Genomic DNA, 24,132 nt, shown 5'->3' on the forward strand with positions numbered 1-24,132 from the left:
TTTTGATAAATGACATTGTTTTTCTTCACTTAAAAAAAAATTGAAAAGAGCATTTTTCAGGTCAATAAAATGTATTTATTGAACAGAAGAAATCTGTCAGGGGGGTCACATAATTCTTGTCCTGTCAGTGATTTATCAAATTATCTAACTGAAAAACCAACTTGGTGGTAAAAAGAAAATAAAACTAATAAAACATAGGCATTCTGTCAGATATATAATGACTGCACCATGCAGCCTGATAATGGCTAACTCATCTATCTCTTGCTGCTGTGGAGTAACGACACTAAACAAGTTGAATTGTACTCTGATCTATAAATCAGTTTGAATGCAATGAGTTTTTCACAGTGCAAGAACTCAACATGATATGTAATAATGTCACTTTTATGGGCTTAAATTTCTCTGAGGCCACTCGTAAAAAATGAGCACACTTGTTGCGACAGTTAGGCGCTTTGGACGAATTTGTCTTTTTTCATCAGATGTCAAAGGGATACTCGCCGAGAATCAACTCTGCTCCTTGTACGAGGCACAGAGATTCGTGTTCTCGTTCCAAATTAGCGGAACAAGTGAGCTGCCGAATTAGGTGATCATTGAACTGGCGAGTTGTTACACAGTCGGCCGTTCTGTGACATTCAACTGTCAGCAGTTTGTAGGTGGAGGTGGAGGACGGAGGTGAAGGAGGTTTGAAAAGATGGAAAATAAGAAGGAGCCAGCGGCAGGGATGATGGACAGCTCACCAGCAACTCATTTATTTTTTAAACGAATAATGTAAGAATGACAGACACTAATGGAGTTTATGCAATATTTTGCAAAAGTATTCAAACCCCTTTTTTAGTGGGAAAATAGTAGTGCAAAAACCCCAAAAAAATTAACTAAATTGAACTTTGATTTTTTTTAACAGTCCACTGTCACTACATGCTTATCAGGGATGAGTGGATTCAATCAAATTTGCTGGATATTCATAGATAAATCAATTGAATTAATAATCTGTACTTTACCGTATTGTTTGATAGTTGGGATCGCATAATTAGGCATTCCGTCATATAAATGATTAAATTAAATATCTTTCTGCAATGTGCCCTAAAGTGATATTTGTCACCAACTGTTGTTTCATTAAAAAATATATTTTTTTTCTACATAAGTCTGAAAAGTGTCCACATTTGAAAACATCAAGAGTACAGATCAACTACACAAAGAAAACATCTGTCTTCATAAACTGACAGGCAAAGCAAGAAAACCATTAATTACCCCATGTTAACATCCAGACTGATGTAGATGAATCTGTTGACAGGGTAGATATTAGATGTTCCATTCAAAAATCTATCCTTTATTAAAGACAGTCTATGCAGACTATAACATTGAACTCCACTATCTAGATGCACAAAATGCTATTTAATAAATGCTGGTTGGAATGTCACACTGCAGAGATCCTTTTCTAAGGCAGAAATGGAGATGTTGTTCAGAGTTGATGGGAAGACGGACGGAGATAAACGCAATCCTGGACGACAAACAATTAGAGGCTTCAAATAGCTGGAGCTAGAGCTGGAACTAGAAATGCAAGCAGTTATGAAAGGGCTCCAAGCCTGACCCCGCTAGTGCCCTCCTGACCCCGCCTCTTCCCATGCACTCTCCTCTCTCCCTCCTGTCAGCCTGCCAGCGCCGAGGCTTTTTGCGCATCAACCGAGTTGGGAACTTGCAGGATAGCTTTGACTCTCGAAAGGTTTGGGCAAAACAACATATTTTTCCTGTGGGGGTATTAAAGTCCCAACCGCATCAATTCCACTCCTGCTAAGCCCCTCCCAGTCCTCCTCCAGCAGAGCAAACATCATCTGGGTAGATGACTTTACAATTGGGATTTATTAAAGCACTTTCATATGCTACAGTGGCTCAGTCGGTGTGTTTGAGGATGATTTTATCTAAATCCAGTTGAGAATGGCAGGACTTTAAATTTATGCTCACAGATGCACTCTTTTCAATCTGACAGAGCCTGAGGTTTGCATAAGGAGTAATGGAGAAAACATTGCAGTTTCTAGATTTTCAAAGTTGGCCAGGCCTTGCACCAAAGACTTGCAGCTGTATTTGCACAAAAATAGTTCTAACAAGTATATTGACTCAGGCAGGCTGAAAACAAATACGCACAACAATTTTCAGATTTTTAATTTTAAAATGGCCGTACAATTTTCCTCTTTCACAAACATTTACTGCTTTCTGTTGCTCTACCACATAAAATCTAAATTACATACATTGAGTTCTGTGGTTCTGAAGTTAAACAATGTGAAAAAGTTCAAGGATTATGAACAGCCTAACCCCAAGCTTAAAAATATAGAAGTGAATAGAGACCAGAATAAGCCTTTTGCTGTAGATAGCTCATAAAGCTTAACCTCAGCAAACCAGCAGTTTCCTTTTGGCTTTTCTTCTGTGATACTTAGCTGAAGCTTAGTGGGACTTGACAAGGCAACGCTGTACTGCCCCAGTAAACAACTGCCGAGTCCTCAGTCCCAGATCAACATCCTGAACTCAATAACAAGCTGCGAGCACGCAGTGTGTCAGGGACCCATCTGGACATCGACTGAAAGCTGCACTTGGCTTTTTTTTTTCTTTTTTTTGATGCTGTGAATTTCACCTTTGTTTGTGAGCCAATTCTGAATAATTACAAAAGCAGGGGATTTAATCAAGGACCAGCTGTCTGAAGTAATGCATGTGTTTGTTTTTTTTATGTTTGTGTGCACCGATGAGGTCCTCGCATCAAAGTGAATCAGAATATCACAGAGGAACAGCTATGGCAACATCTGAAGCTTTCCCTTAAAACTACAAACACATACAGACACACACACAAGAACGCACTAACCGCATCTTTCGCGGAAGGCGGCAAGCTCACACACATCCACGTCTAGATCTGGGGTTTGAGTGTTTTGAAAAACGCTGTCAGCATGCGGTGATAAGAGCAGAACCATCTGCCTCACTGTTAAAATTGCTTGAATGTGTGAAAGATGCTGTGCGGTTAATGGACTTGCACAATGTGCTATTGTCTTTTAAAATAACAAAATCTGGTGAGACGTGTGACACGCTATCCATCTGTCACACTCAGCATCTATCTCACCACTGATTAGCGGCTACAATCGTGGACGTCTGATGAAGCTTCACCACAAGCCATCGACTGCTCCGGGTTTTGAAAAAAATTATTGTGATTGGACTGAAACGAGGCGACCGCATGTGGTGGTTGCAGGACTTTAACAGGTGCATTATGTCCACTGTTGAGTATTTTTTTTACTCTAAATTTTACCTCATCAGCTTTAGTACAAACACAATCCCAGGGAATTATGTGGTTTTGGAAAAGCATTTCTAATATTTACAGAGCAGCCAGTGGTAAGATAACGTCCTGCAAATATCCTCCACTGGATGATTTGCACAGATGCTGTGAAAGTCTCAACTAACGAGACATTTATAAATACAGTGCGTTTACAGTTTTTTACCATAGTTTTTCCAACAATGTTTCTATTCTAATGTTTCACATACTAGGGCTGAAAAAAGGAGCCAATGTCGAACAACTAAGTGTACAGAACTAAATAGACCCAATGATTCCTAACTTTAACAAATTTCAATCTTCAGTCTCGACAGCTATGCGTCAAGTAATTTTTAGCCATTTGTTTCTGCACAGTTCTCTTATGGACCCCACCATCCTCTTTTAATCAGGTTGAGGCCTGACAGTGTGAATGGAACATCTTGATTTTTTCCTGTTTCAGTCACTCAATTGTAGTTTTGTTGCTGAGTTTGTCATCAGTCAATACATTTAAACAGAAATCCATCAGTAGGATAGATGAACTTGCATTTAACTCTTGACTAATTTGGTAAAAACAGGAACCCAGGTTCCAAAGACGCAAACCAAGCCAAACTAACAGTTGTCTATTGCACAATAGCTCCATTTTTATTTTCAAATATAATTTACGAGATATGTTTATATTTAAATATGAAAAAGAGAAGAGCCAGATAAATATGTGTTTCAGTTATTGGTGTGAAACTGTGGAATGAACTGAATGATGAATTTATGTTCTTTTTTGGTGAACTTTAAAAGAGCTTTAAAATGTAAAATGATAAAATCTTAAGCTATTATTTAGATTTATATATGTATTGTGAAAATATCCTGGCAGGTTATAGGGTAAAAAAATAGGTTAGGCAAGAATAAGCTTTGCTTCAGCCTACTCCTTTTTTGGTAAATTGTTGGTTATTTATTGTTATTTCTTTGTTGTTTCTGGTGATGTGGACAGTTTACTAAAATAAAATAAATGAATGTGTCCAAAAATACTTTGTTGTAAAAGTCTTGTGATTCACTGATAAAATGCTTTGTTAACTAATCCATTGCTACCACATACTTTCAGTGAGAATAGTCATATCTGAGCAGCCAATCTAACCAAGTTGTAATTTATAAGTCCACGTCTAATGGTACTGGCATAAACTTTGAACATTAGACAGACTTATGTTTCCATCTGCTGTTCAGTTATTATGCACATAGAGCAGCTTTCTCTACCAATTGTCTAGTTATGTTTGTTAGTATGAATGCTGCCCACTACACAAGTAGCTAAGCCATTAATTTAATAGCAGTAGCCTATGTAAAACACAGACATCTAAAAAAAATTATTTAGTACAGAAAGCATTTATAAAAACTAGTTTGACTAGGTAGCTAGTTCAGTTGTAACATTTTTTTTTTAATTTATTATGTAAAGCATCTCACCAAAAAGCAGGCAATTAATTTGTAGATTACATTATAAAGAGGACCTTGGATAATAAAGTATATCACTAAAAGCAAACAACAGCAACAATTAGAAAATAAAAAGTACTTTGTGTTTGGTGTTGCAGATAAATCTGTCAATTTGAGCCTTTCGTTACCTGAGAGATTCTGCCATGCGTCGCAGGTCTTCATTCTGCTGCTTAAGCCGCTCAAGCTTGGCCAAAATCTTGGAGAGTTCCCTGCTGGACCGCTCCGGATGCTCGCTGTCCCTCACCAAGTGGCCACCGATGTAGAAGAGGAGAGTGCCCCAGGCTAGCAGCACCAGGGTAATCCACCGCCAAGAGCCTGCCCAGGGCCTCATGCTTCCACCACGCCCACCGAAAATGTCTTGTGGTGTGCCCGTCCGCCTGTTGATCCAGAGACGTGGAAGCGCACGCAAGCTGTGTGCTCCGTCACCAGAAATGCCACCGTGCTAATCTTGGCACTGGCATCTTTGCAAGGATGACAAATGGCAGATGAGTGGGAGATGTGCGCCTCTGTGGCTCAGGATTATCTATGAAAAGGCAAACGGTGCTTCTCCAGTGATCAGCCAGTCTTTCCTGTGTGCTAAAGCATGACGGCCCGATTAGTGGCTTCACCTCTCCCCCGGCTCCGCACTGACCAGCTTATCCAAGAATACTGTGCTGTGTCTGTCCAGTCCCACTGGATTCTTTTATTCAAGTTGCATTCTGCAGAAAAACAGAAAGGAAAAAGGAGTTAGCTGAGTCACGTGTGGTTAACTCTGATATGCAAACAAGCTCATTAATAATTTTTTATTTGCAAATATGTCCTGAGGCAAATAGAAGCACTTTTAGGACCGGCGAAAAGCAACAATACAACTGAAGTGGAAACAGACAGTGCTGTGCAGAAGATAGAGCAGTCCTGGATGCTGCTGACTGGTCCCGACAGAAACCTGTTTCAGCAGCCCACAGGATTGATCAGCATGACACTGCAATTTGCATTAACACAGTGATGTGCAGTCCCTAAGCTGAACTGCACTTCTGTAGAGACAGGACACGGATGTTCCACTTTCTGCGTCTAGCCTGTTCGCGCATCATGTACACGCTTGTACACATCCACAATGAACTCAGCATGCACACATACACAAGCAAGCGAGGACACTAAAAGATTCATTTTTAAATTTATTTTTTTTATTCAGTCCAGTCACCACATATTCACCCATCTTCTCCCTCAAGGGTTGTGCTTTAACAGTCAGTCAAAGCACAACCTTTGCTAAATTATTCAGAAAAAGGATTAAAGATGATTTTCCTGGACAATCTCTGGTTTTCTGATCTGTAAATTCACACTGTAACAACAAATTAAAAAGGGAATGTATTTCAGGGTCCTTGATGGATATGGGAGTTATAAGTCCTCAAGCATTAAATATAAGATCAACGCCTCTATTTTTCTAGAATTGCATCACATAATGGGAGTAGCTTTGTTACATTAGTTCTGATTTGTTCTCTTTGTAGACTTTTGTGCATAATTATTTTGGTTGAGGCAATGAATGTTTCACCAATTATTCCCTCTGGTTTTGGATGCTGTGCAAGGGGAAGGATTTTTGCTGTTACTTTTTTTACTTTCAGACAGTTGTTATAACGAGTAATTGTGGCAACAAGATGCTGTTTTCAAAACTAGAACCAGATTAGCTTCACAAAAACTCAAATAAAACTCAAATAACTATGACTCAAAATCGTATGTCCCTGCTCTTGGATGTAGAGCAGGACCAAAGAGCAGAGAGAAAAGGAGGAAGGTCACGCCATCTCTTTCATCCATCATAATGGGCGAGGATCATAACCACAACTCAAACGTCTTCCTGTACATATGGCCAGATAGAGATTTAAAGAGAAGCGGCAAAACCAAATGAGGTGGAATAGCAGTACTTTCCAACAACTAATGATGAAGGCATCATTAGTTGTTACTGTGAAATATCATCTTTGCTGCAAGTAAAAGCATGTCATAAAACATAGCTAGTCTTCAGCTATGAGCTTCTCCAGATTTATTTTATACCAAGGATAAAATGAATTGAATCTTTACACATTTCCCTAAGTTTTTGCTTATTGTTAAACCACCAATTGGTTAATACATTAAGAGAAAGAAAACAGTGCTAGTTTAGAATTCTGGTACATTTAATGATTTTTTATTTTTTTTTGGATTTTGCCAATGATCGTTAATTTGAGACTTATCAAGTAAAAACTGTCCAATTCTGGTCACTGTTCCACATCTGGAGTAAAAACCCAACAAAAAGTTTTCCTAATAAGCTCTGTGACAGATTGAACCTGTCTCAAGGTGATTCAGTGCACTACCAGAGAAGAACGAACTAGGAAAAAAAAAAAAAAAACCCTGGATCACCTCTCCTTCATCCCCAAGCAGCAGAGAATATGGGGATGGATGCGTGCTGAGTTTATGAAGCAGCCTTCGCTGTCAACTCACAAACAAAGCCCTGCCATGTCACAGAGACCAGACCTATGACAGGATGAAGATTGGCAGATATGTGCATGCGTGTGCGAGTCATCTACATGTGTGCTAGCATAACAGCAAGCTGGAATGATGCCAAACATCCTAGATGTTCCATGAGTGGCACTGGTTGGGATGAGCTTGATTGGCATGCTGCAGCCTCTGTAGAAACTGAGTAAAAATGTTCCTGCTGGGTTCTTGTGGCAGCGAGGAAACGAGTTAGCAGTGGCTCATGTTTACAGCAGTGGTAAAGTTGATGTGTAGGACATAAACGGTGGCATGCTGTAATATTTTAGGGCGTGTTCAGGCAACAGGGACAGAAACTTCCCAGTAAAACACAAAGGTGCAGATAAATCCTCTTCATTTCTGACTGAACAACGTAGGAATACTGAAATCTGTGAAGTCGTTAGCAACAGTTACGGTTCTGTCAAACCTGGGCTGGCATGCGAGAAGCTCCTTTTTATGCATGAAGCACAACAAAGTGCTGAGCTGTGTTTTATTATGGAAAATAAGAGGTGCATGAGGATAGCACTCTGCTAGATAATGCATGATTGGGACTTCACTAAAAGCCAGGCTGAATGAACCCTCGTCTCTGTGTTTGAGGAACCATAAATGGGGTTTGAGTACATCAGAATACAACAGATACATGTGAAACTTAATGCGTAAATCGGATTTGACAAGATTTAGAGATTAATTTTAACCTACGTGTGTAGCTCATACTAGTAAGTGAAAACAGACACTACATGGTTCAATGGAGGGGTATTGATGTCACAGAATGTATTGTGCACAAAGGTATTTACTTTCAAGGCAAGTTGAAAGTATAGTCACTGCATTAGGAGACAAAAAAGGATCTTTTTTTCATACACAACTGTTTTTGCACCAGAGGCAAAAACAGGATCTAATTATTCAACCACTTCACTGGAGAGCTTTTTGTTGCTAGGTAACAAATAACTTCTTCAGTGGCCTCTAATATCAGCTTCTTTTTCTTTCCATGGTTTTATAGTCTTGGCAGGTTCAAACTTCTCGATTCTTTTTGATTGTTCATGGAAATGGAGCCGTTAATGACAAGGTCAGTGTTCCAAGAACTTTTCAACTGAAAGATCTGGGACTGCAAGGGGTCCGCTGTATCCCACGAGCCTCTACATGACGATGACATTGAATGCTGTCAACCTTAAATGTCATAAAAGTCATAAGCAAAGAGACTTGGGCAGCACCAAAAAAAAAAAATAGCACTACTTTGTAAAGTTTTGCTCTTTTCCTATACAACTGTCTTTCATCTTGAGCTTTTGCTTCAGAAATTAAAGCATTTTTGCTTTTACTTCAGCTCTAGTTTCTAAGAGATGACACATTTTCTGTTGCTATGGCATTGTGGCTTAAAAATAAGTAAATGAGGGCTTGAATAAAAAATTTTCAAAAAGTTACTTAACATCTTGTGACATGACAACCTGCTTGTTGTGATGCAGTGGGAAAGCTGGTGTTCTTGAATGTTCCTTAATTGCAGCTCTGCTTGTGTGCATATTTACATTGTGTGATGTTGTAAACAGTTGTGAAAAAAAAAAAAAATGACTAAGAAGAAATTAGGTTAACAGAGTAAAAAACAAAACAAACAAACAAAAAAAACAACGTAATATTTTGTGGCGACTTAAGTTATGGGAAACAAGCAATTTGTCTCCTTGAGGCAGAAAGCTTGCATTTTTTTATTTTTAGTCATATCTCAGCTGTTCCATTGACAAATACCCTGTGAAAGTGATCAAACATTGCTTGTGACTTTCACCAAAGTCTGTGAATTTACATTCACAAGTAACATTTTTTTCATTCCTTAAAAAGTTTAAATTCTTGGAGATAGAGTTTCTGTATGACTGCAACAATTTGCAAATTACTGTTTAACTTTAGTTTTTTCAGTGAGCATTTGCTTGGAGAGGCATTAAGGCTAAACAGTAATCATAGCATTACAAGAACTTGTGCATACGCATGACCATTGTTGGGCTAGTTAGAAAGTCTAAATCTATTATCAGAAAACATTAGCTACTATAACTATGTAAATGACTCTATATGACAATGTCACCAGGCGATTCTAAACCCATCCAAGCATTAAACAGATGCTTAGAACAAATCAATATGTGGATGCGCCGTAACTTTCTCCAGCTACCAATAAACTTGATTGATTGGTATTTTATCTTTCAAAATCTTTAAACTGAGCATTTAATGACACCATGTGGCACACATTAATATATTACCACTAGAACGATAATTTATTTGATAAGCCTTGTTGTTTAAGGCCGAATAAAACATCCTAGTGTTTAGAGCTGGCAAGGTGGCCAGGTCATGAAGGAACTACTACTACAAAACAGCAGACCTCAAGCAATTTCTTATGAAATCCTTTTAGCTGAGACAGAAGTAATGATTTTTCCCCCAGTAGCTGGATAAACTGCTCATTATCTGAGTCCTCTGTTTGCTGTGAACCCAAAGGAGAAAGACATAAACACTTTTTAATTATTTGTTTACTGTCGGAAATCATATAGTTATCGCAGCATTCATCAGTGTTATCGAATAATGTTCGTTTCTAAAATATAGTGCAGCTCTAATTCCTGCCGAACAGTAAAATGAAAATTGTAACAGACATTCCTGACACAGCATATCTTGCCAGTCTATATTGCCAATTCAAGTCAAAAACCGTCTAAGTAGATTGAATTATGTAATCACTTTGCTTGAGTTTACAAAGACAGCAGCAAAATATGACCATGACCACGTTCAATAAGATTCTGGTAAATAAACCTTCTCTGCTCAGAATGTGTGAAACCTGCAGGTTTGCATGTTGATTCAGCGTCTAAATGAAAGCTATTCGTACCAACTGCACATTAGGACTATTATCAAATCCAGTCAGTGGCTTCAGAAAATGAGCAGAAAGGGTTCTATAGTTCCTTTTCATCATGCCTTTCAGCTCAGCTTTGGCTTTGATGTAGTGGCACAGGAGAGGAGAAACACATTATAAAGTTTCAGATAGCTTGGTTTTTATAATTAAAAGAATGAAGCGTTGTCTATTGAGTCCTCTGTCCGCAGAAAGTAACCCGATTAAAGAGAAAATGTTGCTCCGCTATGATACTCCGCTAGAATTTGTTCCACTGATGAAAATCTGCCAGAGTAATATTCCACTGAAGATTTGAGCAATTTCAGAACCCTCTCATATCTGCCCTTCAGTCAAACGAACAGAAGGGTATACATTATTAATGGAAATGATAATAATGCCATTTAAATAAATAAGAGTTTCCCCACTGTGGGACAATTATGTAAGTTTGATAGTGTGACAGACTTGCTGACCGAGGGATTTTAGAAAAGTTTTCTCCTTTATTCCCTTAAATCCTCAGCTTCAAAGTAAAGTGGAGACATGAATGAAGCTCTTAGCGGTAATGGGCAGGATGAGCTATGTGTCCCTTTAGACATATGGCCTTCCTACTTTGTAAATGGATATGATAAGTGGACCTGTGCTGTTCATAAACACAACCTTTGTCTGCACCTGCTACACCTGAGCTTACCAAAGCTGTCTCTTCACCTTGAGTTTTCGATAACATTATGTTCCCTTTATGGTCTGAGCTGCTGAGGTGTGAGTGACCCTTAGGACGGACTGTTGGCACCATCACAAAATGCAGCTGAGCAGGAGCAACTTGAAGAGGCCTGGGGGTCAGTAAGAGTGACCTGCTTTTGGGTATGTTGGTTATTTTTTTTTGTGTGTGACTAAGGGCATGGTACGGGTCATTTATCTGCAGCACCTGGTCTCCAGACAATAAGAGCGGCGATGAGGTTCACGACTGAATTATGCATGCAGCTCAGCTTACAGTGGCTTCTTTTACACCAACACAGCAACTCAGATATGAGGACAATATGGAGTTTGTCACCCATATTGGACATTTTATAAAGAAGTGTCTAAACGATGTAGAAATATCTCTGAATCGTGTATACACAGTATGTATTCACTTCTCATTTCTGCTTGTTCAGAGGATTATATATAAATTGTATGGGCGTTGCTACTGGCAACCCCAAGGGGTTATGTCGCTGATGTGATACATGTCATAGCATATAAAATGGTGGAGGAGAGGTATGATGTGCTTGAAAAACAGGTGCGAAATCTGAAAATGAAGGCGGAACAATCTTGGGGAAGAAAGATTTTAAAAAAAGCGGAAAAGCCTTTTCAAACAAACTTACACACATAAGCGATACTTAAATATTTATATGGAATATAAAACCCAATGTGAGCCCCGAATGAGGAGCAGATGGGTTTTTGCTGATAACATCAAAGTATTCCGGACAATTTAGATTTTTCTAGTGCAGCACATCACCGGTCTGAGACATTTGATGGTCCTTATCAGTGCAGGGGAATTTCTGTTTGGACTACAGAGAAAAAACATTAACAACAAAAATGCCAACTCTGGCGGCAGTTTTTTATCTATAATATATCCTGTAATGGTCTTTGCTGAGCAGGCGGGTTTTTTTTGACAGACATCTCTGTTGCCATTAAACTACAGTGATGACTGACAGTCTCATAACTGGCAGTAAAATCTCTACAGTCCCTCCTGACATAAATCTTCAGTACAGCAACCTTCTGTTCTTGGAATATTTATTCTAATTAAGTAGTTTTACATGCACAATGGCGACAACTTTTCAACTGAGTTCAGGACAGTTTGAGTTACATTATATAAAATACAAAAGTCAAAAAGAGATCTGAATTAATAAATGGAGGGGAAAAGAGTCACCATGTTAATGCAGGACAGGTGTGAGCCTTGCTTTCCTGATTTAATATATTAACACATATCTAATATATTTTAGCAAAGTATGCTATGTTATGTTTGTCTACTGGTTACACCAATGGTAAGGCTCCACTTGGACTAAACTGTGGTGTTCAGTCGTTGTTCTACAATGGAAGGTGTGGTGGAGAAAGCTGAACTTAAATCATATATATCAAACATTTTCTGAATTAAAAACTTTAATTCTCTCACATGTTTATTTCATAACATTTTTTAATGTCCTTCTATTAGCTGTTTGAATATGTGTGAATTTTGCTTATTTATTCACTGTTGAACAGACTATATTGTTTAGTTTATTGTCTCTTGTTGATCCGACTACCAAGATGAACCTCTGAGTTGACTGCGAACAATTCTTAGCCTAAAAAAATACAGATATTGCAAATATAAAAATAAACATTTCCACCTACGTTATGCTTTTTAGTAGAATATGAACCTGATTGGTTTATAAACATTATAAATTTAACAAAGCATACAATTCTTAACTAATCAATGTTTGTTTTTTCACATTTTTGCTTCCATCGGAGACCAAAATGTTATCCAAGTGCAACTTTTTAGTAAATACGAATGCAAGAAAATATGTGACTCATTCAGCAACCAAACGTTACCCCTGCCAGCGTTGCCTTTCAGTACTGGTCCTGTGCCAAGATGCAGAGGCACCCATAGCTTTTTGGGGTGCCCCCGGTGTTTTAAATGCAAGTGTGTGCCACACAGGGAGAAAGTGTGTGTGTGGTAGTGGGAGAAGCAAAACGCTGGCTACAGCTGACTGCATCCGCAGACATTCAGGCATCCACCCTCACACATCAGAGAACAGTAAATATTTCATGAGCTGCTGTTTACTTCACAACATTTCTAAGCCGAATGTGCAGTAGTCCATTAACTTAAGCTAAAAGACGGAGAGAAAGCTGGGCATGAGGACAAGCATGAGGGAAATTGGAGAAAATAGATTGATGGAAAGCCGGGGGACTAAAGGGCACGGCGGCCAAATAAATGCAATGAATTTTAATATACACATATGGAAGGAGAAACCCACAGCAAATGTATTATAAATCGTGATCATGTCCTCAGTGGGAGTTTATTATGCAGCTATTTTGTAATTGCGCACAAATTACAGTACACGTAGCTTACATTTACAGACTGATTAAAATATTGCATTATTTTATTTCTTTCCATGTCACAATTTAGGATGTGATGAATTGAGTCATTTGTGGTGTAGTAAATGGTTTGCTGGGAAATCTGGAGGACAAAAGTATCCCAATAATTCAAACCTCAAAATGTTATTCTACACATTTTTCAGTTCTATTTAATTTAGTAAAATCAGCAACAACTGCCCATTTTCAATCTTAAAGCTCTCTGTCAAGAAAGTTTACATCCCTCTGCTATGTACAATCAAGTTCATAAATCAATATATGTTTTAAATAGGACCTTAATCTGATAAGGTTTTAGATAAAGCTCCTGATTATTTTTAACTTATTTTTAAACGCTTAACCTCAAGATTTGACATTTTGTTTGAGTATTGCCTAGAATGTTTTATCAGCTAAAATCCTGGCAAACTAATTTGAGTTTTTTACCCTCTCAGCCTCAAATTACTTGCAAAGACTGGCTAAGTTGTTGCAAATCTGCAACACCTGCCTGGAGAGGGTAAAAAGCCACAGTCTGTATTTGTGTGGAAGTTTGCAAAACTTATAAGTCGTGGAGTTGGGAGAGGGTCACACCTGCCAACCCAATCTGTCTCCTGACAAGTTCTTTGCAAAACTTATAAGTTTTGCAAAGAAATAAATGTTGTTGATCAAAGAAATAAAGCTATTCTCTAACAGTGTTTTCCAGACGCTTTGTCGCCATATAATAACTGAAACTGCATTTTTAGAACCCCGAATACCAACAAGTCATATAAAAATGGAGGGGAAACATGACAGCAGAATAAAAACATCTGCTGAAGAATGACAGTTCTAGAAAGACATTCCTTTTCATTATTGGCTTAGACTTTCTTATTCTTCAATTGGAAGAGACAGAACAATGAATGACTGTTCAGAGCATCCATAGTTTTTTTTATGCAGTGGCAAAAAGACACCACGTTAAGTATGTAGGGCAATGTTCAATAACATGGACCCAAGAGCTCCACTGCTTGGCCAGCCAGCAAATTCTTCAAACAGACCCAAATGATTTAGTGGCCCACTTAAACAACTGACCCAAAATGTATCTGCAGAAAAAAGAAAAAGCAACAAATGGGCTCAAAAGGAGATGGATCACTTTACACTCCAGTGGAAAAAAGGGGGTTAAATGATATGAACAAACAAAACGCTCAGTCAACTGTGCTACTGTGATGTTTATCTGCGATTTGGAAAAAAAAAAAAACAAATCTTTAATTTATTTATATTTCTTAAAAGTATACATGAGTGACTGCAATCTAATTATATATATTAAAGAGTACTTTATTTAAAATAAAAAAAAAGTCATCTTGAGAAAAAAACAATCATCAAAATAAAAGGTAATTTGGCAAGTTTCCTGTGAAGTATATTGGCTGATAAACCAGAGTAATGTAAGCCTGGGAGATCATTTAAATGTTACCATTTAACTTCTAATCGAATGAGGATGAGCAAAAGTCAATTATTTCCCCCTCTCTTTTCAAGAGGTATCCACAGAGACGGTCTTTCATTTTCATGAACGAACTGTGTGTGCTTTTGCTTTCACTAAAGCACTTAAGCTGCCCCACTTCATTGCAACTTTGGGATTAAGTCTCCTCAAAGTGGCTAAAGGTCTCGGAGAAGTTCTACCGGTGCCATCGCTTGGCCCGCTCCAGCTTGGCGCTCAGAGTCCCAGCCAAGCGCCAGGCCTCTTCTTCAAGGTTATCTCTGTGGAAAATTCGCTGACAGCAGGATACACATGGACTCACGTCCCCAGGGTGACACTAAGATTGGTACTCATGCATACATGCACCCACACACACCTCACTGGCCAAGTGGTGGGGGTGTGATGTGGCTCATTTGTGCCAACAGTGTATGCAAACAGGTTTTAATTGCCACAGAGGGACATAATTAGCAATGAAAAGCACCTATCACTCCTCTGCTTTATTACTTTTTATGTCCACATAAAATCGTGGAGTTGGGAGAGGGTCACACCTGCCAACCCAATCTGTCTCCTGACAAGAGAAGGTGGATCTCAGGGCCGAGCCACGGTCAAGGGCGGCGTTATAAATCCTCCGTGTCAGGGACGGTGATGAACTGGCTCTGCAATGGAGCGTGCGTTTGTATTTGAGAGAGACAAACTTACAGAGCAGGAGTCAAAGACATTCAAGAGGGTGCATGTATGAGGCCTCCAGCGAGAGCCAAGGACCTTGGGTGTCGGTGTTTATATGGTGATGGGCAGTTTGTAGAGAAATTCCAAATCGATCATTTACTCCACGCTCAGTACTGTAAAGAAATCCTGTGTGTGAGCCCAACTGCAGGCTGTAAAGAACCTTGACCATCGTGACGTGAGAGCGAAAAGAATAAACTCGAGGTCAGAGTTACCCCTCTACCTCAAGCAGTATTGCTGCTGGGACTCACATGCATTTACTGTCTGTTCCAGTTTCTGTTCCACATAATGAGTCCCAAAGATGACTGACCTTTCGCAGCCCGGGGTGCCAGGGACCGGCTAAAGAGAGGGGAGGGTGAACGGGTTTTCAGTGACCCCATGCAGAGAGGATGCCAGTCTTCATTTGATCATTTTAAACAGGATTCCTAGGTCTTTTTCGTAAGACTCCAGATTAAAAATTTCTAGAGTTCTCAGTTGTTTTTATATGCTTTTTAAATTACATGGCAAAATATTTCATGGAAATGAATATTATATTGACCAAGCTTTAAATATAGAACCAGCAAGGAGAGAGGAAGGAATACAATGCTTGCACAAACAGATGGAAATAATGTATGGATGGAAAAGATGGATGAATGTGGAGACATATTATCAAATATATTTTAGTCACTAAAAAAAAAGGAAAATAAATATTTTGCAAACAAAATTAAATCCAAGCTGGAAACATGAATATGCAATAAACTGAATACAAAATAAAAAAATCCCCCATAAAAACAAAGGAATACCAAATCAAAAAGTCAGCATAGAGAGTAGTAAGAGAGAGCGGTAGGTGATCTCTGATTTTATACCCCGAATATGCACGAATGTGTTATACAACTCAGTGGATCCTCTGAACATTCACATTGTTCATATTACAATCAGAATAAAGCTGCAAAAGTGGCGAGACCAAATACCAATGATTGTCATTTCTATAATTTGTCTGCAGTCTGCAGTGACTGCAACATAACAGTAAAGGCTGAAGAGTCCAAAAATATTCATAATTACTAGTTGCTTAGTTTATAGCTACGATTGTAATGACGCAAACATACGTTATTTTCCCCTCACCGTGCACTGCAGCAGCAATCCTCCTTTGCGGTATTTTTTTATTTTTGTCTCTTTACGACCCTCGCTGAAGGTTTAGCTGGCCCTGATGGATTTAAAATGGCAGAATGGGAGAAAGATAGATGCTGTCAGTTTGAGGTGTGCCAAAGTTGACACAAGGCTGGCATAATGCAAGGTGGTTTCATGGTAATGTCATCAATTCCAAGAAGAAAGGACAAGACTACAAATGAGGTGCTTCTGGCTCAGACGCAGTGACGTCTTTGGGAGGAAATAACGCAGAGATGTTACACAGCCTCCAGACGATTTCACAAGCAGGGTAGAGTCTGAGTACACATCTATGTAAACCAAAGCAGGGACTTCACGTTCACCCTTTAAAACAATGCAACATTTAAAGCTCCGGATCAGTATTCATAGCATCTTACATGCAAAATGCAATACATATAACATACATTATTAAATGTGTGATATTATATCCATAACATCAACATTGATTTCACTATCGGTATATTTCTACTTGTACAATGAAAATAAAAAATTGATTAAAACCTATACTTTTTACTAGATAAAAACTGTCACATTTATATTCAGCTCCCATGAGTGAACATCAGCCAAAGCTACATTTGCTGCTGCTAGTCTCCAGGGGTTGGCCTCTGCTAAATTTGGACACCTCAATCCTGAAGTATTCTGTTGAATCTCTGATTTTTAAGACAATGCTCTCTTTGCTCAGCTGGCTACATTTAATATTGTTTTGGTAGGCATGTTTTTGTGCAGTACTATTTTCATGAATAGAGTTTGAAGTGAAAAGTGCTCTTTGAGATGTTTTGTACATTAAATCTCCTCTTCTCTTTGTTCACTGGTGTTCTCTGAAGTCAGCTCTTTACTGAGATTAGGTGACTTCTGAATTATTTTTGGTTTTGCTTGATTTAATTTAGGGCTATCCAAATAATCCCACGAGAAAAGAAATACAATAAAACACAAAGTTTGTGGTAGCACTGTGACAAGATGTGGAAACGTTTTAAGGTGTGTGAATAGTTTAGCAAGTAAAAGATAATAGTGAAAGGGGAAAAAAATAGGGAAACAAGGAAAAGCACTGCAGTGAGAACGAACTGAGAATAAATGTGTCTAGGGTCGAAACAGGCGGTTAGGGAACACCAGCCACAGAGGGAGACGGTGAGGAAAAATTGCTGTGATCTTCTCTTGCAATCTCCCAATAAAAGTGAGGATTGACGAGAACAGGGGAGCCCGGCAGTCTCATGTGCAATAAGTTACATTTCCAGCACAATAAGCAGCACGCCCCACCGCTGAACATTTCATACCCCTCGCATCTTCTGCGGCCGAATTTACAGCCGGCAGTTAACTCCCATTATGCCCTGGCTCAGGGCAAACGTAACACCACCCTGCAACAATTCAAAGCTCTCTCTCTGAGGCTTGAGTCATAAAGCAACAGCGACCGGGGCTGGAAAAAGAAAAGATGAAGAGGAGAGAGCTTTGGCAGGCGAGACGCAAGCAGCTGTGGAAGAGGAAGACTAAAAACAGGGAAGAGGGCAAAGGACACAGCTCAAGCGTGTAGAGGCAGACAAAAGAAGAGAAATAGCTCTAGAGACATACAGAGGTGGAAAATAATAAAGAGGCAAGGAAGGAAGAGACGAGGCATGTGGCAGTGAAAAGAAACACTAAATGCAAAATAGATTCATCACTGCGCTACATAAACTCCCATCATTTTCCCCTTAATGGATGGCTAATACACTGACCTTAAGTCTAATCAGTGAAGAACTCCTGTGCTCTGTTCAGCCTTAAAGCTTTCACCTTGACAGGAAAAACAAAAATTAGCTGGCACCTTTCCCAGGCAGCTGATTGCAAGGTAACTTTCCTGGCATGTGTATAAACAAAATCTTTCTGCAATGAAAAAACAAAGCAGTTTTATGCATTTTGAAATGTTACCGGATTAGAAGAACGTTTGACCGAAAAAAGACAAGATTGTTGAAGTTTAATCTATTTTGGGACGCGGAGTTGAACAGAAGTCGGGACGTCACCGGCAAGCAAAACGTTGCAGGGGCTCTGCATTTTCTGTCAGCTTCATTCTTTCTTTCTCTTTTCTTAAGATATCCAAGTGAGATGGAACAAAAATAGAGCATTGGCTCAACCTTCAACCACTGGTCTGTCTGCATTGTGCTTCTGACATGCTGCCAACCTCCATAAATAACAAGCAGACTGTGAAATTAATAATTGACAAGTGTAGATGAGAGATTTTGTTCCCTTGCCCTTATATGAACACCTCTGCGGGTGTTCTTCCATCTTCCACTTTATTTTGCTCCCTTGCTTCCTCCTAAGTCCATTTCCTCTTTTTCATCCTTACTGAATTTGGTTAGAGCTTGGCATTTAAACCCCAACCCAGTGGGACCTCAAGGGAACAGCGTTGGGTAAGCCTGTAATAAATTTTCTAATTTAATCAGTTTGGGTCTGGGTCACTTGGAAATATTTAAACAGTCTTACTTTAATTTAACAATGAGAAATTATGAACTTCATGAGCACAGTAGCCTTGGATGTACATAGTCTTGTACTCCTTGAACTCTTTCATATTTGATCACAGTATAGCCGTAAATTTTATTAGCACTCATGTAATAGACAGGTAGTGCATATTTTTGAAATGAAAGGAAACAGATGATTTAGAATTTTTTTTTATGCACAAAAATAATCTGAAAAGTGTCATTTGTATTCAGAAAGGGTGACCAAGCGACTTCTTTTGCCCAGACATGTCCACTTGTGCTTCAATCAACTGGTGCGCTGCACAAAATACAAAAAAAACTTTACTTTTTTGACATCTACTGGGTGCTACTGAATGGTGGGTGGTTCAGAATGAACGGCGACTAAGTGCGTGGCGGATGGAGGAGAGAGGCAAGCAGATATGAAAAACAGCGGGCTGCGCTCAAGCTCCGCAGCTGATGTTTACAAAGTGTAAATATAGCTTTACGTACAAGACAGAAAATACATTTCCTTCATATCCCAGTTGAAACAAAGGGGGCGACGCAATGAACCACGGCAGTAGATAGCTGATGTGTTTCTGCTCTCATCCCATAGGTCACATGGACACAATAACTATAAAAAGGTTGAGCAAAAAGAGGATCAATCTGTTAAATTGACTGAGGATGAAAGCAGAAACTAAAGAATGGAGTGTCTTTGTGAGACTGATGCTTTTTAGTTTAATTATTATATCAAATGTAATTTCAGATATTTGTGTAATTTTGGTCCAGATGGACTTAAAAAGTGAGTTATTATTGTTACAAGTTAATTTTCTACTTATGAATTCAGGAATAATTATCAGAGATGCATCAAAATGAAGATTTGGGCCAATATAGATAGCCTGTAATAATACTACTGTTATTAAAATATTTACCAATAAGATATATATTGATACACATATGAGCTGTGAATCTCTGCAGGTCCTCCAGAGGTACCATTCTCCAGAGGTACTGGTGATTTTCTCTGAAGAAGGTTATGCTGTTAGTTCTTTACCAAACCTCTGAAGCTTCCAGAAAGCTTGGTGGTTTCACTTAATTCAAAAAAGTGAATTACAAAAAACTGTAGTAACATCTGGTGGACTGAACCAAAAAGGAGTTAAATTCTTGATTATTTCAGAACATTCCCAAAGTATACAGTTCTTCACTTCAGAAGCAAATGTTTACCAGTACTGTTTTGAATTTTTTTTCGTCTTTGTTAAAGAGTTCCGCCTTTTTTATGCCCTCCCTGCATCAGTCTGAATGCATCATAAGCCGTATTGACAGACCGCCACGTCCCCGTCAGATTGTGTTTTCTGCTTCAGGTCCGTACTCGTGCGTATGCATGACTTCACCTCCGTCTCTTCCACTCCGCCTCTACGTCTGGAATTGTTGTGGGTCTGCTCAGCCCATCAGCTTCCACTTGGATGATTCTTTCCACTCGATGTGACCTGTTTGTAAGTTGTTAGTAGTTAATGCATATATTATGTAACCGATTCCTTCTTGTGCCAATCCTTTTTTCTTTTTTTTTTTGTGAATGTAGGGATGATTTGCTTTGACTGGTTCAAGAAGAGTTTATTCTGGTGTTGTAGCAAAACAATCCTGTCATCAAACTAAAGCATTTCTGCTTGACTGGAGACACTAATCAGATTCACTATGTTCAGCCATGACTTTCATGAACTGCTTATATCATTGGCTGTTAGTGTAATGAAACTGACAATTACAGGCCGTGGTAGACATTCCCTCTGCGGCTTTTCAAAACCAGCTCCTGTTTTTTCCAGCATATTCACTCGTGCTTGGCCCCAAATAGCTCAACTCTGCATTCCGCTGCTGGACACGAACAAAAAGAAGAGTCAATAAGGGGAAGAAAAACCTTGGCTCACCTGAAGAAGATGAAACTGTTTACTAGTGGATGAAAGGAAGCAATTCCCTGTTGTCTGCACTGGCCACCAGAGAAACCTGCCACCATCCTTCTACCTTCCATCACGGATCTGTCGCTAAAAATCAAAGTTTGCAAACCGCAAACGAGAAAACTGGATTGGCGAATGAGACAGATGCAATCACAGTTAAAAACAAAATTCCTTGCGTACGGACAAGAACAAAAATACATTTATGCGTTAGTGCAAACAGATGGATGTTTCTAGTCCTGCCCTCCATCTGGAGCAGGCACCACAGAGGCCTTATTAGTACACAGGAAAGCCAGAGCAGAAGTTTACACAACGTGACTTGGTAAAAGCTGAAAGTCAGGAGAGAAAGACCAAACATTTCTTCCACTGCTGGCGGAACACAGCAATCCAGCTGGGAGCAGCTGCATCCTTGCTTCAACATGCTGGCGCCCTTACAGTTGGGAGGATCAGTCGAGGGACATCCTGCAGGGGACAGATGGACTCCTTCACTATGCTTTGGGATGCTAACGGTCAACTCGTTTTGCATCAGATGCCATGTCATTTTCACATAGACTTTATAAAAAGACATGTAAACTTATTTTTTTATCCTTATATCCTGATATTAAATCATACGGAATTCTTTCTGTTTTTGCTCACTGAATTTATTCTTTGACTTTAACTTTACAGACCATTTTATCGCCACTTTATAGTTTGAATTGTATTCTGAGGATTAAAGGCTTCTCCCTTTTTTACTCTGAAAACAATCAGAAACGATAAGGGTAATTTAATCAACTTGTGAGTAATATTTCAACAAAATTTTAATGCAACAAAATCTCGAGACTACATGACTTCTACTTTGAAGTATTACTTAAAATATATCCAGATAAATGTATGGAAACTTTTAAACAGACTTTTATTTGAAAAAAATATATAGTGTGTCAAATAAGAACATTCTTGAGGACTTGTATTTGTTAGAAGCACTTTTATATATGTTATCCAAAATTCAGCTAGTTTTCAAGTTTGAGTTGTTGCGATAAATACACCCAAAGTGGTGCGTCAATTATGCTTTAAAACCTTTTAAGCCAAGACATCATCATCATTCCCAAACTAGTAAAGGCATAAGATTCTTAATGTATACAAACTTCTAAGTTTAAAGAAAGGAACATAAAATTTCTCTAAAAAGTTCTTTCAGCGAATAGAAAAATCTGTTCATCCTAACTGGCTGAAACAGAAAAAAAAAATAAAAAAAAACATCTTATTTGATGTCAGACAAAAGAAAAGTATGATGTGTGTTTTCATATGACGCTCATTAGAATCTGGTTCAAACTTTTACACCTGCATCATGTCCAGTGTGAACTGTCCATCAATCATGTTCCAGATTCGTCGGCAACACACTGATTCCGTTTCCCCTCCCTCCAACTTCCTTGCAGCAACTATTCTCTGACTGTGTAAGCAGCCGCTGTGCACAGCTGTCATGTGTTGGATGAAAGCAGAGTGACTGACACTCATTGTTCAAGATTGAATATGCATTTTTCCCTCCAGGACTGACGCATGCCAAATGAAGGACATTTTCTCAGATTGATGACATCTATTTACAACAAGAGCTATCCCATTTCGCTCTTGTGGAGAGCCAGTCACCATTTCTTTTCTGTTTTAGAGTCTGCTGTACTGACTTTCTGATGGCGTCACAGGAGGAATTCAACAGTCAATCAAGAAAGATGAAATCAAAATAACCACAACCCTTTCTGCACAAATTATACAAAACTATAAATATAGGCTTTTATGTGGAGGTCAATCTCGAGAGACCAAGGTTACATCCCGATTTGATCAATATTGGTCAGGCAATTGCACTGCAGTCAGCAAGGGTCTGGAGAAGGCTGAGCTAAGCTAATATTGTTTTCTGCATAAGAGACTGGTCTTTCTGAAAAGCCCTGACAAATTTGTGAGGAAGAGGGAAAGAATGGATGATGGCCGTGGCCGATGAGTGGACGCCTGAGCCAAAAGCATGCTTCACCAGGAGGAATTGAGGAGTTCACTATCTTCAGAACCACTAAATAAGTCTGCACCGTCTGTGCTCCTGTCTACCAAGTGCTGGGCCCTGGCTCGGGACAACCGCCCCGCCGCAGCTTATCAATGCCAGCCGAGCCGAGAAACAAAATCCTTCCTCAAAAGCTGATCCTCCCCTAAAGCAGTATCAGCAGCTTCTTGTTCAGCTCAACAAACCAAAGCAGCGACTTCCGACTGCATTTGGTCCCATCTTCCTCAAATGAAGCATGATTTATGTTAAATACACTAAATATACTTAGTGCATTCAAATTTTAAGCAACATGGGAATTATTTTCATTGCTCCCCATGCATTATTTTGGTACACGGTATAGGGTATGTAGCAAAAATACTGCAGCTTCAAACAATTGTGCTTTGAATTTTATTATTGTACTGCTCCTACGTATAAAATTGTTTTATTGAGACATTGACCTAGATATGAGAGTGTGTGCATGTGTATGTTGCCCTGTGATGGACTGGGCAGATAATAGATATGAGAAGCAAATTATTATTTAATATGTAATAACCAATGTGGTATATTTTAAGAGAAACTGAGCCAATTGTTTTGACTTGGTTTTAAATTAAAGCAATTAAATGCAGTTCTACATTTTTCCCTCAAGTATCTAGGCCATTGAATGACTGATCTGGCTTGCTGTGACATAAATATAAGCAATACACAAAACAAAAATTAACTGGTTAACAGAATCAGTCCTTAAACTGCATTATCTATGCCCGGTTGAGATAGGTCTGCAGTTCATTAAGGCTCTAGAAAAGCGAAAGAGAGCAAGACACAGAGCATGTTTGCTTCTGTTCCTTCTATTGGCACTTTTAACATTTATCTGTCAGGAAAATTTTGGGATTTTTGATGATGATCTACATTTTCAGAGACTGCTGTTGTGTTAATGCTCACAACATTTCTAAATGTGAGCATCTGATGTTAGAGATGGTTTAAAAAGTCAAATCCTCAATTATTTCTTTCTTTGAAAATGACTTAAATCCTTTTTAAACCTTTCATGCCAGTGGTCACTATAGTGGACAGCTATCTAAAAGCCATTTTCTGTTTCTTGAGGATTTTTATGTTATTAATGCACAGAGAACTGAGGTGTTCACTAGTTTATCATACAATGTATTATCAACTACTGGCTATTCACTGCAAGTGCAAAGAAATACTTGTTGAATCCAATATGCCAGACAGTTGAAAAAGCATACCGACCAACTCAGTCCCTCTTTCTACAGTAAGGACTCTTGCAGATAAAGAAATGTTGTGACATCAAATAACCCCTGAAGAACAATATTACTAA

At 38.9% G+C, this 24,132-nt stretch overlaps 1 protein-coding gene across 2 annotated transcripts in view; it reads right to left on the bottom strand.

Moving 5' to 3' along the window:
- The window catches only part of fut8b (fucosyltransferase 8b (alpha (1,6) fucosyltransferase)), a 105,699-nt gene that overhangs the window by 43,450 nt on the left and 38,117 nt on the right, over positions 1-24,132 (bottom strand). For both annotated transcript variants that reach the window (XM_055054278.1, XM_055054279.1), the window contains exon 2: positions 4,882-5,451. In XM_055054278.1, the coding sequence (XP_054910253.1) occupies positions 4,882-5,084 (203 nt within the window). In that variant the 5' untranslated portion in view covers positions 5,085-5,451. The remainder of the gene's footprint in view (positions 1-4,881; positions 5,452-24,132) is intronic.

Source organism: Poeciliopsis prolifica, unplaced genomic scaffold (genome assembly GCF_027474105.1).
Source record: "Poeciliopsis prolifica strain line A6 unplaced genomic scaffold, Auburn_PproV2 SCAFFOLD039, whole genome shotgun sequence".
NCBI classification, from domain to species: Eukaryota; Metazoa; Chordata; class Actinopteri; order Cyprinodontiformes; family Poeciliidae; genus Poeciliopsis; species Poeciliopsis prolifica.